Here is a 12,686-nt window from a genome sequence, read left to right as displayed (position 1 = left end):
AAGGGCCCTGCCGCTTGCAAGTGGCAGGTCCCTTTAAACTATCAGCTGGCAGGCGGCGAGGGGGGGATCCCACCCTGCTGCCTGCCAGCTGATAGTTTAAAGGGCCCTGCCGCTTGCAAGCGGCAGGAAAAGTTTATGTGGCCATTTCCCTGGGGAAATGACCATTTAAACTGCCCCTTTAATATGAACCAAATGAATCAGTAGACCAGTTCGTGTAAGTTCATGGAAACGAATTTCTGCTAACCATGAACCGGCCCGATTCATGCATTTTTGGGGGTCATAATTCGATTCATGCCCATCTCTATTCTAGTTTAGCCTTCTCCTGAACAGAGATGTAAAACTTCCTGAAATTTGAAGGGATATATTCAAAAAAATTCCCAAGGGATTTGGGGAGAAGAGCTGGACCTTTGGGGAAATACTGATATATATGCAATACTTGCTATCTTATGAAGCCTAAGCGTATATCTTACTGTGTTAACAGTGTGAAATGTATTATTTTGAACTTAATAGTATGTATCAGTGTAATATTTGATGCATTTATGAAATTAAGAAGTACAAATGCCTTGATTTTTACAAGCAAAATTGTAAACACACCCAGTACTAAAGAGCGACCAAGCAAACACATTCTGCATACTTCTTCACCTTGGGCCAAGAGAAAGTAAAATGTTGCACCATTCACAGTGAGATAAAAACTCTTCGATGGTTCAAGAAAAGAAAACAAATTTTTATTACTCGCTTAAAAAATCCGTATGTGTTCCAGCAAATAGACTTCTTCTGGGGAATCTGTAATATAATGTGCAAATACATCTACTGAATTTTTATAATTATATAATAAGGATTACTTAGTTAAAATCATGTGAACAGATAATGTATTGAAAGGTCAAATTGCAATTAGTCCTCTTCAACATCTTCTTTGGCTGAAAATGTAAAACCTCAGGCTGCGTGAAACATACTATGAAAACTCAGTAAATATAATTTATACATTTTATATTCAGAGGCAGGCAATGGCAAATCCCTTCTGTTAGTCTTGAAAACCACAGCAGGGGTTGCCATAAGTCACCTATGACTTGCCAGCACTTTGCACCACCATATTTGAAATTACAGATTCCCAGCATTGTTTACAAGGTAAGTATTCCATCCCCCCCCCCCAAAAAAAGACGAGATCATCTTACATTGGGATATAAGTTACAGTTATGTCCAGTAATAATTTTTTGTGCATGTATAACATTTTGGGGTCGTTTTATGAGGTCATTTTCCTTTCCGTTAAATACTCAGCTTGGTTCCATAGCTACGAGTGGAACAGTTACATCAGTTAAACCACTTATTGCCATCTATTTAAGTATCTTGTTTGTGTCCTGCCCTCCTTCTATAGTTCAAGGTGGCAGACATGGTTCTTTCTTCTTCTGCTTTGTGCTCACAATAAACTTGTGATGCAGATTAAGCTGAGAGTCAATGATGCTGGTAGCTGAGAGAGTGGTCACCAGTGAGATTCATGGTGGAGTGTGGATTTGAACTGGAGTTTCCTAGGCATTAATCTGACAGTTTTCTTGCTATGCCGCACTGCTTTGAGTGGGTGTTAAGTTGTCCTGAAGGGTGGTATATAAATCAAATGTTGTTGCCAGGGGTCATTTCGTAGAAAAGGAGCTGGAGGAACTCATTAGCATAACATATTAGCATAACACATTAGCATATGCCACGCCCCTTGACATCACCAGAAATGTGTCATTAGCATAACTGATTTGCGTGTGCCACACCCCCGACATCATCTATCCTGGCTGCTTTAGACCCAATCCCAGCCATTCAAGGCTGAAAAGGGGTCCAAAATGGCCGAAAAGGGGCCCAAAACGGTCAGGATTGGGCTGCTGCTGAACAGGAGAGTGACCCACCATCTGTCAGAGGCCCGATCCAGGCCTTTTCGGTCCCAATCCAGTGCAAAATGGACCCGAAATGGCTGAGAGTCAGGTGGGCGGGGCCACCTGACATGTGACCTCTTTGGGGAACTGTCGGAACTGCGTTCCTGTGCGTTCCCCCTCGAAATGAGCCCTAGTTGTTGTTGTTATTATTATCTTTTCCCTCCAACTAGGAATACTGGCTCGGGACATTCCACAAGATACTGCTGACATGGATAAAATGAATTTCAACCATGTGAGGTAAAACTTCTAAAGGGCTATTGTGAATTAATAAGTTAATTAATTAACTTATTAATAATGCCATACCACGAGGAAGCTGAGGTATGGCATTATTAATAATTAATAACCAGGAGATGAAACTTCTGATTCCAGTCAGTGAATGTTGATTTGCAGGAGACACAATGTTTTCCCTGTATGAAAGATTCTCCTTTCAATTTTGAAATCGCCAGGTAATTTTTTTAGGCATTTTGTGAACTGGTGCCTCTCTTTTGGACAGAAAAACGCAATAGGGAAAGGAACCTGAGGGGGCTTGAAATGCAAGCAAACATAACCTTTGAGATTTACGTAATACTGTTTGAATTTCGACATGCAAGTTAACTTCAAACAGAAAAGGGCAAAGATTCAGGGCCAGCCATGAATGGTTAGAAACTCCGAGTATGTCTGAGCCATACCTTTTATCCCTCCTGCTGCCACTCTTGTTCTTCAGCCGTATTCTGCTGGCTAGCTGTTCAAGTGTAGCTCTAGTGGTTAAAAACATGGAGGCCAAGCAGGGAACATTGCTTCAGTGCTTCCAAGCTTTGCAACTATGTGTAGCAAATCTGGAGGGGAAAAGCCTCCTTTTCCCACAGCAATACAGTTGTCTGTTGGGTTGTGTTTTGTGGTACAGCAAGTCACCTTGTATGAACATTTTGGAACAAATAAAGGTGACAGCTTAATTGTGGATTGGTATGAAGAATGAGTTGACAAACCATGGTTTGGGACCAGCTGGTAAACTAGAATCAAAGCCCCTGATTTGATGTGGTTTTGCAAACTCTGGGTTGGGGCAGCATCTGAGCTGGCCATCTGCACCCCAGAAACAGCTGTGCTGGGAAATGGTGAGAAATGAGGGCACCTGAAGCCATCGCTTGTTTATTGGAGGTTTATAGACTTACATGGTTTGGTTTCTCGGTGAAGACCAGTGCAAACGATGGCTTGATGTATGAATGAAGCCGCAGTTCCCACTCACTTTTAACCTGAACAATGCAGATCGCTGACTTTTTTTAAAAATTTCTTCAAGCTGTACTCTGTATAGAAGTAACTTGGGTTTTTCCTCCCCTTTCACATCCAGTTACTTGAAAACTCTTTAAGTGATTGTTACTTTGGACCACAGCTTAAATTTGGCAATTAGGCTGGTGCAAAAGGCTGTTTCCTGGGCTGTTATCTGACTGTGCTCATTCCCTCCTGTGGCTGGCAGTCCAGGTATCAATGAGGTTATCATCTAAGGAGTCCTTCTCCAATCCTACATGTGGAAGAGGAGGGGATGCCCTATTGAAGGGGTGGCGTTAGACTTGAAATGTTCACTGATTTTGGATCCCTTGGATGGGCACAGCACAGGATTGTGTAGCAGCAGTTGAATTCCCCCTGTCTTGTACTGGGGCCACATAACAGTCCTTGGTTCAGACAAAGACCGCTCAGAGGCTGCAGTGGTAATTTTTTTTATAGGATGGAAGATCATATAGATTGTGTCGCTGTGCACAGCTGGCCTTGAGTAAATAAAATTAAGTGATGTCGTCTTTCTTTTTTCTAGAGTTGTGGTTTGCAACCTCTACCCCTTTGTCAAGACTGTAGAGTCCCCAAACGTCACTGTCCAGGAGGCAGTGGAACAGATTGACATAGGTAAGTGCAAAAAAAAGTTTCAATTGGGTCATGCATTTTAAACAGTTTGCATTGGCTGAATCCACACAGAAATCCAGGAGGGTGAGTGATAACAGTAGTACAGTATACAACAATGTGTGGATCCAGCCATTATGTGAAAAATCGGGGTGGGAGCATTCATTGGTCTCTTATTGATAGCAGCCTGCAGATTCATTCATGCACTTCTCCCTCTGAATCTCTTGACTATTTTCCCTTGTGAAAGTCCCAGAGGCCGGGCTAGTGGGGGCCTAGTGGTTTTCATCACTGTTGATCTGAAAGCAGAAGTACAAATCCTGGAAAGTAAGTGCTCAAAATATATCCAGGCCCTTTTATTACAGGGACGACAAATTTGTTCTCTTTTGTTTATCAATGGCTGATTCCGCACATGTTGGATAATGCACTTTCAATGCACTTTATCAATCGTTTGAGGTGGATTTTTTGTTCCGCACATGAAAAAATCCATTCCAAATAATCTATAAAGAGGATTGGAAGTGCATTATCCAATGTGTGCTGAATCAGCCAATGTATACAATCCCCCTAAGTTCCCAATACAGAACAACAAAACTTTTTGGGACCTTCTAGCTGACACTCTTGAAACCCTGACTTGTAGCTTTCCTAACTCTCAACTTGTTCTGTGTGGTGGTTTTAATGCTAGGATTGGGTCAGGCTCGCCTAATATGGTGGCCGGTGCCAAAACCTTGATTGCTGAACAAGCCACCTTGCTCGACCGATCCTCTCAAGATCCGGTCATTAACAAGCCTGGCTTATGCCTACTGGAGTTGCTCTCTATTCACAATCTGTGTATTCTGAATGGTTCCAAATTTGATATCTCTGGTGGTACATTTACTTACCTGTCCTCATGTTGGGACAGTCTAATTGATTACCTGGCCATCTCTCCCTCCTTATTATACCATGTGGATTGCTTTCAGATAGATAATAGAGTTGAGAGTGATCACTGCCCTTTGAGACTTCTTCATAATTTTAAGCAGGGTATTTATCTAAGCCCTACTTTAGATCCTCCAGATGATATTCTTCCTGGGGCTAGAAGAATTAAGTGGTCTGACCAGTTGCTCACGGACCTGGCTCAGGTATTGACAAATGACGCACTATTGTCCCGGCGTCAGACTTTATTGCAACCTGGCAGTCACACTATCAAACTTTTTGATGAGATTGTTAGCTCCTTAAAACCCATGATTTCTAACAACAGACCATTAAATTCTAAAAAAACTCCTGGCAGTGGATGGTTTGACCAGGAGTGTAAAATGGCCAAGAAAGAGTTAAGTGACTGTACACGTTTGTTTCGTTACCGCAAAGATGAAGCATCTGTAACCCAACTCTTACTCCTTAGATCTAAATATAAAAATCTTCTTAAAAGAAAAAAACTTGATCATGCCAAACACCTATGGCGTGAATTAGGTCTGGCAGTCGCAGAGAAAAGAGTTGCGTTTTTGGGAACTTGTTTCTTTTGGGCTTGGCAAGCCTCCTTTTCAGCTTGAAGCTCAAATCTCAGGAAAAGACTGGCATACATATTTCAGCAAAATTTTTGGAGCGCCTTCATCCCCATCCTTGATTGATGGCATACAGAGGCAAATTTCCCACTCTGAATTCTCTGTATCTCTTAATTGGCTCCCAGTTACTGAACCTGAGATTAGAGATATTATCAACTCTCTAGCCTCAGGAAAAGCTCCAGGAGAGGATTTTATTCCTCCGGAACTACTAAAGTCCTTTCCTGACTGGTGGTCGCCAATACTTGCCAGAGTCTTTACGCAGATTAATGAAACTGGCGTTTTCCCGTCAGGATGGAAACTCAGTATTGTAGCTCCTATTCATAAGAAAGGTGATAAAGCAGATCCAAAAAACTACCGTCCCATAAGCTTGTTGAATATTACAGCAAAACTTTATAGTAAATATCTTCTGCATAAATTGGAGGACTGGGAAATTTCTAATCATGTAATCCACCCCAATCAGGCTGGCTTTAGAAAGGGCCAAAGTACAGTTGAGCACTGTCAAAATCTTTATCAGTTAGCCCTATCATGCATAAATGGCCCCACTAAAGCCCTTTTTGTAGCATTTGTAGATCTTGCTGCTGCATTTGATTCTATAGATAGAAATCGTCTCTGGAAGAAGCTAGCTAGCACAAATATAGATGAACGCTTGCTGTTTCTTCTTCAGGAATTACACTCAGACATCTTTGCCAAAATCAGGGTGGGTACTTCAGGCTCTTTAACAGATGAAATTCTCGTTCTTAGAGGGGTTAAGCAGGGATGTGTACTTGCTCCCATGCTTTTTAACCTGTACATAAACAGTATAGTGCACAGGTTATCAGGTCCCGAGTTTGTTGCCCCCTCATTTGGTCATCAGAAAATTTCGATTCTTTTATATGCTGATGACATGGTCCTGCTCTCCCTTTCCCAAACTGGACTAAAAAGGTTACTGCACCAACTAGGTGAATACTGCAAAGAGGAGGCCCTCAAAATAAATTATGACAAGACCAAGGTCATGGTGTTTAGAAGGCATCCCAGAAGGACCACCTGGAGTATTCATGGAATTCTCATTGAACAGTGCAGCTCCTATAAGTATTTTGGAGTGACCTTAAGCGAGACCCTAAGTTGGAATATACATCTGGATATTGTCAAATACTCCACTTTAAAAATAATAGGGGCAATTCTGAGATTTTTTTATACCAAGGGTGGATCTCTTGTAGACCCTGCAATAAAACTCTATTTGTGTAAGGCAATCCCCCCCTCCTTTATGGTATAGAGGTCTGGGGTTGGAGAGAACATATCATAACCCGTCTGGAATCAATTCAAAATCTTTTCATTAGACAATTGCTTGCACTACCCAGGGGAACCCCTGCAGCCCTAATGAGGGCAGAACTTGGTCTGCCTTCAGTTAGAGCTAGGGTTCATTTGGCCATACTTAAATTCTGGAGCAAGGGCAATACTGTTATTACCAACACTTTCAGCAAGCAATGCTTTCAGCTGATGACGCACAGTGACTCACCCTGGGCAGCCTGCTGCAATAACATTCTTGTTCATTATACCATTCCAGATGATTTGTTGGGGGTCTTAAATAATGGCCCCAACTTACGAAATGTGATGCTCTTCTGGACAGTCTTACAGTTTCCCAGTCCAGATCTTCCCCCTGGTTTAAACTGATCAAAAGAGATCATGTTAGATCTCCTTATTTAGTGAATATCACATCCCAGAATCTCAGAAAATCATTTACCTCCCTGCGCTTTCAAACAATGCTGACAGCTTTACTTACAGGAAGATACCATCAAACCCCAATGGCTCTCCGTCTCTGCATATGCAGTGCCTCAGTTCCTGAGGATCTTCTACATTACACCTTATTTTGTCCCTTGTATGCAGAGGTTAGAGCTAAATTTCTTGCTGACTTGTTAATGGGGCGTAACTTTACCTCTGATATTGACAAATTAGTTTTTTTGTTATCTGATACTGATTCATTTGTCACTAGCAGAGTATCCCTGTTTGTTTTTGATGCTGTTACGGTTATGCCAATAAAGGTTCTGTCTTGTCTGGTCTTGTATCCCTGTTTGCCTTAGCTGCAAAAAAATTAGGGCCAAGATTGTTTCCTCAGAAACCTAACTTTTCTCATAACTATCTGGTATTTATTAAGGCCCCATTTTAATTGTATTTTATTTTTATTATTTTAATAACTGTATTTTATGCTTGTAAGATAGATTTCTATTTTTACTGTTTTTAACTTGGTATTGTGACGGCCTTTGGCCATATACAATTAAACCTACTACCTACCTACCTTGTGAACGTCGTAGGATGACCCGACATTTACGATGAAAGACATGCCCCTTGCTTGTTCTTGTTAGCCTCGAAAACGCAGGAAGGGGGCCAGTCCCATTGTTCTGGCAGGCGGAGAAGCAGAAGCGAGTTCCCTTCCGAGCATTCTGTCCCTTCTGTATCCCCTTTGCGCTTTGCTGTTTCGTTCTGATGAGAATTCTTGGGAGTGGCCCTCTAAAAATCTAGCGATTGAAGTTTGGTTCTCTCTGAAATGGTAACCCCTCTGCCTGTGCGGTAGGATTTCAAGACTTTCTGTTTACTCACAAGAAGTGTCTACTCTCATCCATAACGTGCACAACCCCACATTCCTGCCATGAAAATCAAGACTTGCATTCTTCTCTCTCACCAGCTAGGTTTCTTGTTCAGGAATTTTTATATGGCAGAGGATTCCATCACCCCACCCATTGTCAGTAGCCCAGGCGCAGATTGATCAGCTCTTCTTTTTGAAGCAGGCAAATGGAAGGAGTGTTTCTTTCCTCCTCCCCAGTTTTCCTTATTAAGTATTGGAAGGTGAGAAACCTAGTTTTTCTGCCCAAAGAAGAGAGCGGCAGCCGGCTCTAGGGATAGCTTCTTGTGTTGGAGTGCGAGGCCGGGTCAAGTCAGCAGATGAGTGACAGAGGAGGCCTCCCTGTGGCAGAGTCACGGATGGTTCCTTAAGAGGGGTTTTACAGTGCAATCCTATTTAAATCACTGGGCTTAGACTGGAGCAAGTCCTCAGAGGATTTCACTTTTTTATTTTAATGCCTGACCAAGAACCTTTTCATTGTGACGTGCTTAGAAATGCTCCCAGGTCCAGGAGAGCCACTTGCCATTCATCTGAGGTACAGATTCTGTGCTGCTTCACAGTTACAGCTCTTGTGTGAAGGGTATGGAAACATTTGTGTTGATGTGTCAGCTCTCTCTCCGTCGAGACCAGGGCCTTGTGGGACTTATTACAGTTCCGCCAAGCCTGTAAGATGGAGATGTTCCTCCAGGCCTATGGCAGTGGTTGAGGTCTGGGAGGGCCACCTGGTCTGCCTCTCTGCTGTGGCCTTGGTCCGCTGCTGTCTTGAAACATCTATGACCTGCCTGCCCTACTCCCTCTAATTGCTGAAGAGGTGTATAGTCTTAACACTTTTGCCACCGTTGGATATGTTTTGATGGTTTTTAAACTGAGTTTTATACTTGTATTTATACTGTATTTATTGTTGTTATTTAATAATGTTGTTATCTGCCTTGAGCCCATTCGCAGGGAGAGCGGGTTATAAATTTAATGAATTAAATTAAAATTAATTCACAAAGCAGTTGGGCTGTTTTTACATGGTTCAGCCTCCATGTCAGTGTTGTATGACTTTGGTGGGTTCTAGCACAGACACACTTAGTTTTCATTAATGATATAATAATGCTGGCAATTTTGAAACTATATAAAAGACAATAACTTTGCCCTCAAGCCCTCTCTCTCCATCCAGAATATATTGAGAAAACTGAGAAAAACTATGTCATGTTTTTAATGCCGGGGTGCCGATCTCAAACAGTTAGTTCCACTCAGGATTAGAGATGGGCATGAACCGGGAAAAAATGAACCATGTGGTTCGTGGTTTGTCAAATTTCACGAACCTTCCCCTCTTTCGCGAACTGGTTCATTTGGTTCATGGAAACGTCTCATCCAGGTCAGAAAAAATCGTCACTTCCAGGTCAGCAGAAGGTCTGTAGGAAGTCCATCCCCTGTTGCCTAGGAAACTGATTGATCTGCACCAGGCTCTCTGCAGTGACGAACCAAAAAACAAACCAAACGAACCAGCCTAAAGTTCATGGCAGTTTGTCAGAAATTGGATCTGACGAACCGCTAGTTTGCGAACCATGAACCGGCCTGGTTCTTCATGAATTTTGGTTCGTATTTTGGTTCTTGCCCATCTCTACGCAGGATCCCTTATGACCCACCTCAGTGGACTGTCACTTGGCTCAGCCCCGTGATGTACTCCCTGGCTTCATTGTGGTCCATGTAACTGTTGTGGGGGCAGATTCTGAATGTCACCTCTGGGCTAAGAGGTGCTGTTCTGATATCTCCCAAGCAAATGTCTCCATTGCACCCTGGCGAGACTTTGAGAACATGGGGAGGAAGTAAGAATGCTGGTGCTTCGCTGACTGTTAGGTGTTTGGGACACTGCATTCAGCCCACAAACCATATGTCACTCACCCATAGTAAAGTATCATATACAACCAAGCACTATAAATGTCTTAGTGGGTTTTTCCCAAAAAATAAAAATTACAGTTTTAAAGGTGCAGTTTTAGAATGCTGCACCATAGGGTACCTACATACTTGTAAATTTTTACAAATTGAGAAAGTACATGAAAATTGGGATTAACCCTGAAAATTGAATCCATCAATGTTGTTGAAATGTTTATGTACATCTAAGCATTATCTAGATGGGTAGCCATACTAGTCTGTCTGTAGCAGTAGAGAAGAGCAAGAGTCCAGTCGCACCTATAAGACTAACAAAATTGGTGTCAGGGTATGAGCTTTTGTGAGCCACAGCTCACTTTTTCAGATACAGCTAGAATGTGAGTCCATTCGTCCTTATATCTTGGAGAGTGGAGTGATTGCAGAAGCTGAATGATAATAGCCAGTGAATGATAATGGCAGGTGTGATTGAATATGGTGGGGTATGCAGAGGGTTAGTGGGTGTGGAGAAATTAGCATCGGTAATGAAACAGGAAGCCAATGTCTCCATTCAGTCCAGGTGGATGCATTGTCTTCAGCTTCAATATCATTTGCAATTCACCATTATCTGTCATGCAGCAGCTGGTGTGTAGGTTCTGTTAAATATCTATGGGAGCTTCCCAGTGGTGGTCCCTTTCGAGCTGAGGAGGGAGGGGATTTGCCTCTGTGTGCAAAGATGAGAGTGCAGCTGATGTAGCCGCTAATTAAAACCCACCAAATCATGTTGATCGACTTAAGTCATCTTGATCAATTTTTTTTTTTAACTGAAGGAGGTGTGGCTTTACTGAGAGCAGCTGCGAAAAACCATGCCCGGGTGACTGTTGTGTGTGACCCTGGAGACTACACCGTCATAGCAAAGGAAATGAAAGCACTAAGTAATAAAGATACCACGCAGGAAACCCGCCGCCAGCTGGCACTCAAGGTATATTGTAAATTCTTGCGGGGAAGCCGCACTGCACCAGTGGAATGTATCAAATGTCCTGATTTTCTGTGCATCCTGGGTTGTTGCCTTTTCTTCAGGCTTTCACTCATACGGCTCAGTACGACATGGCCATCTCCGATTACTTCCGGAAAGAGCACAGCAAAGGAGTGTCTCAGCTTCCCCTGAGGTATGGCATGAATCCACACCAGACTCCTGCGCAGCTCTACACACTGAGGCCTCAACTTCCCCTTTCAGGTGAGTTGGACTCGCCTGAATAACTCACCAAATAAACGTAATGGTACTGCTTGGCATTCACATAATGCTAATGTGAGTTCAAAGGTAGGGGAGGATCCTTAGCTTGGTGGAGTGGGGTGGATAAGGCCAGTGTGTGAGCTCATGGTCCAGAAGGGATTTGTAATAGAGGCTTTCTGACTTGTAGCACAACTCTTGCAACTCTTGGATCTCTGGACTGTCAACATTTCATATCTTCAAAGAAAGCTTCAGCCGTTCTGTTTTCAGCAACCCAAAGTACCTAAAAAGAACTTTAGTGTTGTTGCAGTTATAGTTTATAGATACATTAATGTTCTAAAATTATCCAAGGATTAATACATTGCTATGTTGACATCAAATATTCAATATCTGATAGTTAATGTTAAAAAAAAATTATTCCCAGCCAACTGTCTTAAATAGTTTATTAAATGACTTGATCTAATGGTGAATTTCATTTGGATTGAGAGAGAAAATATTCCTGAGTTTTATGAATATGTTTTGTACCTGAAGTTTGCATCTTAAATGTTATATGTTTATCACATTTTGGATGGTCCTTGTAATGTGCATTTTCAATTCTCTTTCTAAATTTTTGTCCCCCTTCCCTTTTTTCTTTCAGTATCACTATTTTTTTTTAAAAGAAACTTAAAAAACTTCAGTGTTTAGTAGAAATAAGGTCTTTGTTCCGTATTTGTCCTCATTCTTGTCTGTCCTTTCCTATAGGCCAGTCTTTCCACCACACTGTTCCTGTTCTTGCGTGTTTGGTTCAGGATTTAAACCTTGGGTTGATAACACTGCAATCAGAGAATTAGCTTTCTTTCATGTTAAAATGTTGTGCACAACTGTGTGCATCACCTTGTTATAACTGTTCTTGAACCAAATGTGCTCCAAATGCATTTTTATGTCACTTAATATTTGTTGTACCAAAGGATAGTCTATTTTTTCCTCTGTTGCCATGTGCTTACTACAGGGAAGCTTAAAAAGGAATGAGATGTAGACTGTTAATAATGTTGGATTCTGAAACTTCACCATGCAAATTTAATTCATGTGCGTGCCGTCAAGGCTGCCCTGACTGAATGTGCTGTACCGGTCTCTCTGCAGTGCTGAACGGCTCTCCAGGGTTTATCAACTTGTGTGATGCTCTGAATGCCTGGCAGCTGGTCAGGGAGCTCAAAAAGGCCTCGGGGATCCCAGCCGCAACGTCATTCAAACACGTCAGTCCAGCAGGTGAGATCATGCTTGGCTTTCTCCTGCTGCTGCTTCTGTTGCATTTTGAGGGGCTACAGCAGCCCGTGTGTGTGTGTGTCTGCTTCTTGAGAGCCAGTTTGGTGTAGTGGTCAAGAGCGCAGGACTCTAATCTGGAGAGCCAGGTTTGATTCCCCACTCCTCTGCTTGAAACCAGCTAGGAGACCTTGGGTCAGGCACAGCTCTCTCAGGGCTCTCTCAGCCCCACCCACCTCACAGGGTGTTTTGCTGTGGGGATAATAATGACATACTTTGTAAACCACTCTGAGTGGGCGTTAAATTGTCCTGAAGGGTGGTATATAAATCGAATGTTGTTGTTGTTGTTGTTGTTCTTCTTCTTACTACTACTACTACTACTACTACTACTACTACTACTACTACTACTACTACTACTACTACTACAACAAAGAAGAATTGACAAAGCTGTCAAG

General features: G+C 42.4%; 1 protein-coding gene across 1 annotated transcript in view; it reads left to right on the top strand.

Moving 5' to 3' along the window:
• ATIC (5-aminoimidazole-4-carboxamide ribonucleotide formyltransferase/IMP cyclohydrolase) overlaps positions 1-12,686 on the top strand; it is a 40,387-nt gene that overhangs the window by 6,315 nt on the left and 21,386 nt on the right. Inside the window, exons 4-8 of the mRNA XM_054970415.1 lie at positions 2,084-2,150; positions 3,697-3,785; positions 10,592-10,743; positions 10,842-10,998; positions 12,112-12,237. Coding sequence (XP_054826390.1) covers positions 2,084-2,150; positions 3,697-3,785; positions 10,592-10,743; positions 10,842-10,998; positions 12,112-12,237 — 591 coding nt within the window. The remainder of the gene's footprint in view (positions 1-2,083; positions 2,151-3,696; positions 3,786-10,591; positions 10,744-10,841; positions 10,999-12,111; positions 12,238-12,686) is intronic.

The sequence above is a fragment of the Eublepharis macularius genome, chromosome 2 (assembly GCF_028583425.1).
Source record: "Eublepharis macularius isolate TG4126 chromosome 2, MPM_Emac_v1.0, whole genome shotgun sequence".
Lineage (NCBI taxonomy): Eukaryota > Metazoa > Chordata > Lepidosauria > Squamata > Eublepharidae > Eublepharis > Eublepharis macularius.
The sequence above is the reverse complement of the archived record's forward strand: the minus strand, read 5'-3'. Positions and strand labels throughout refer to the sequence as shown.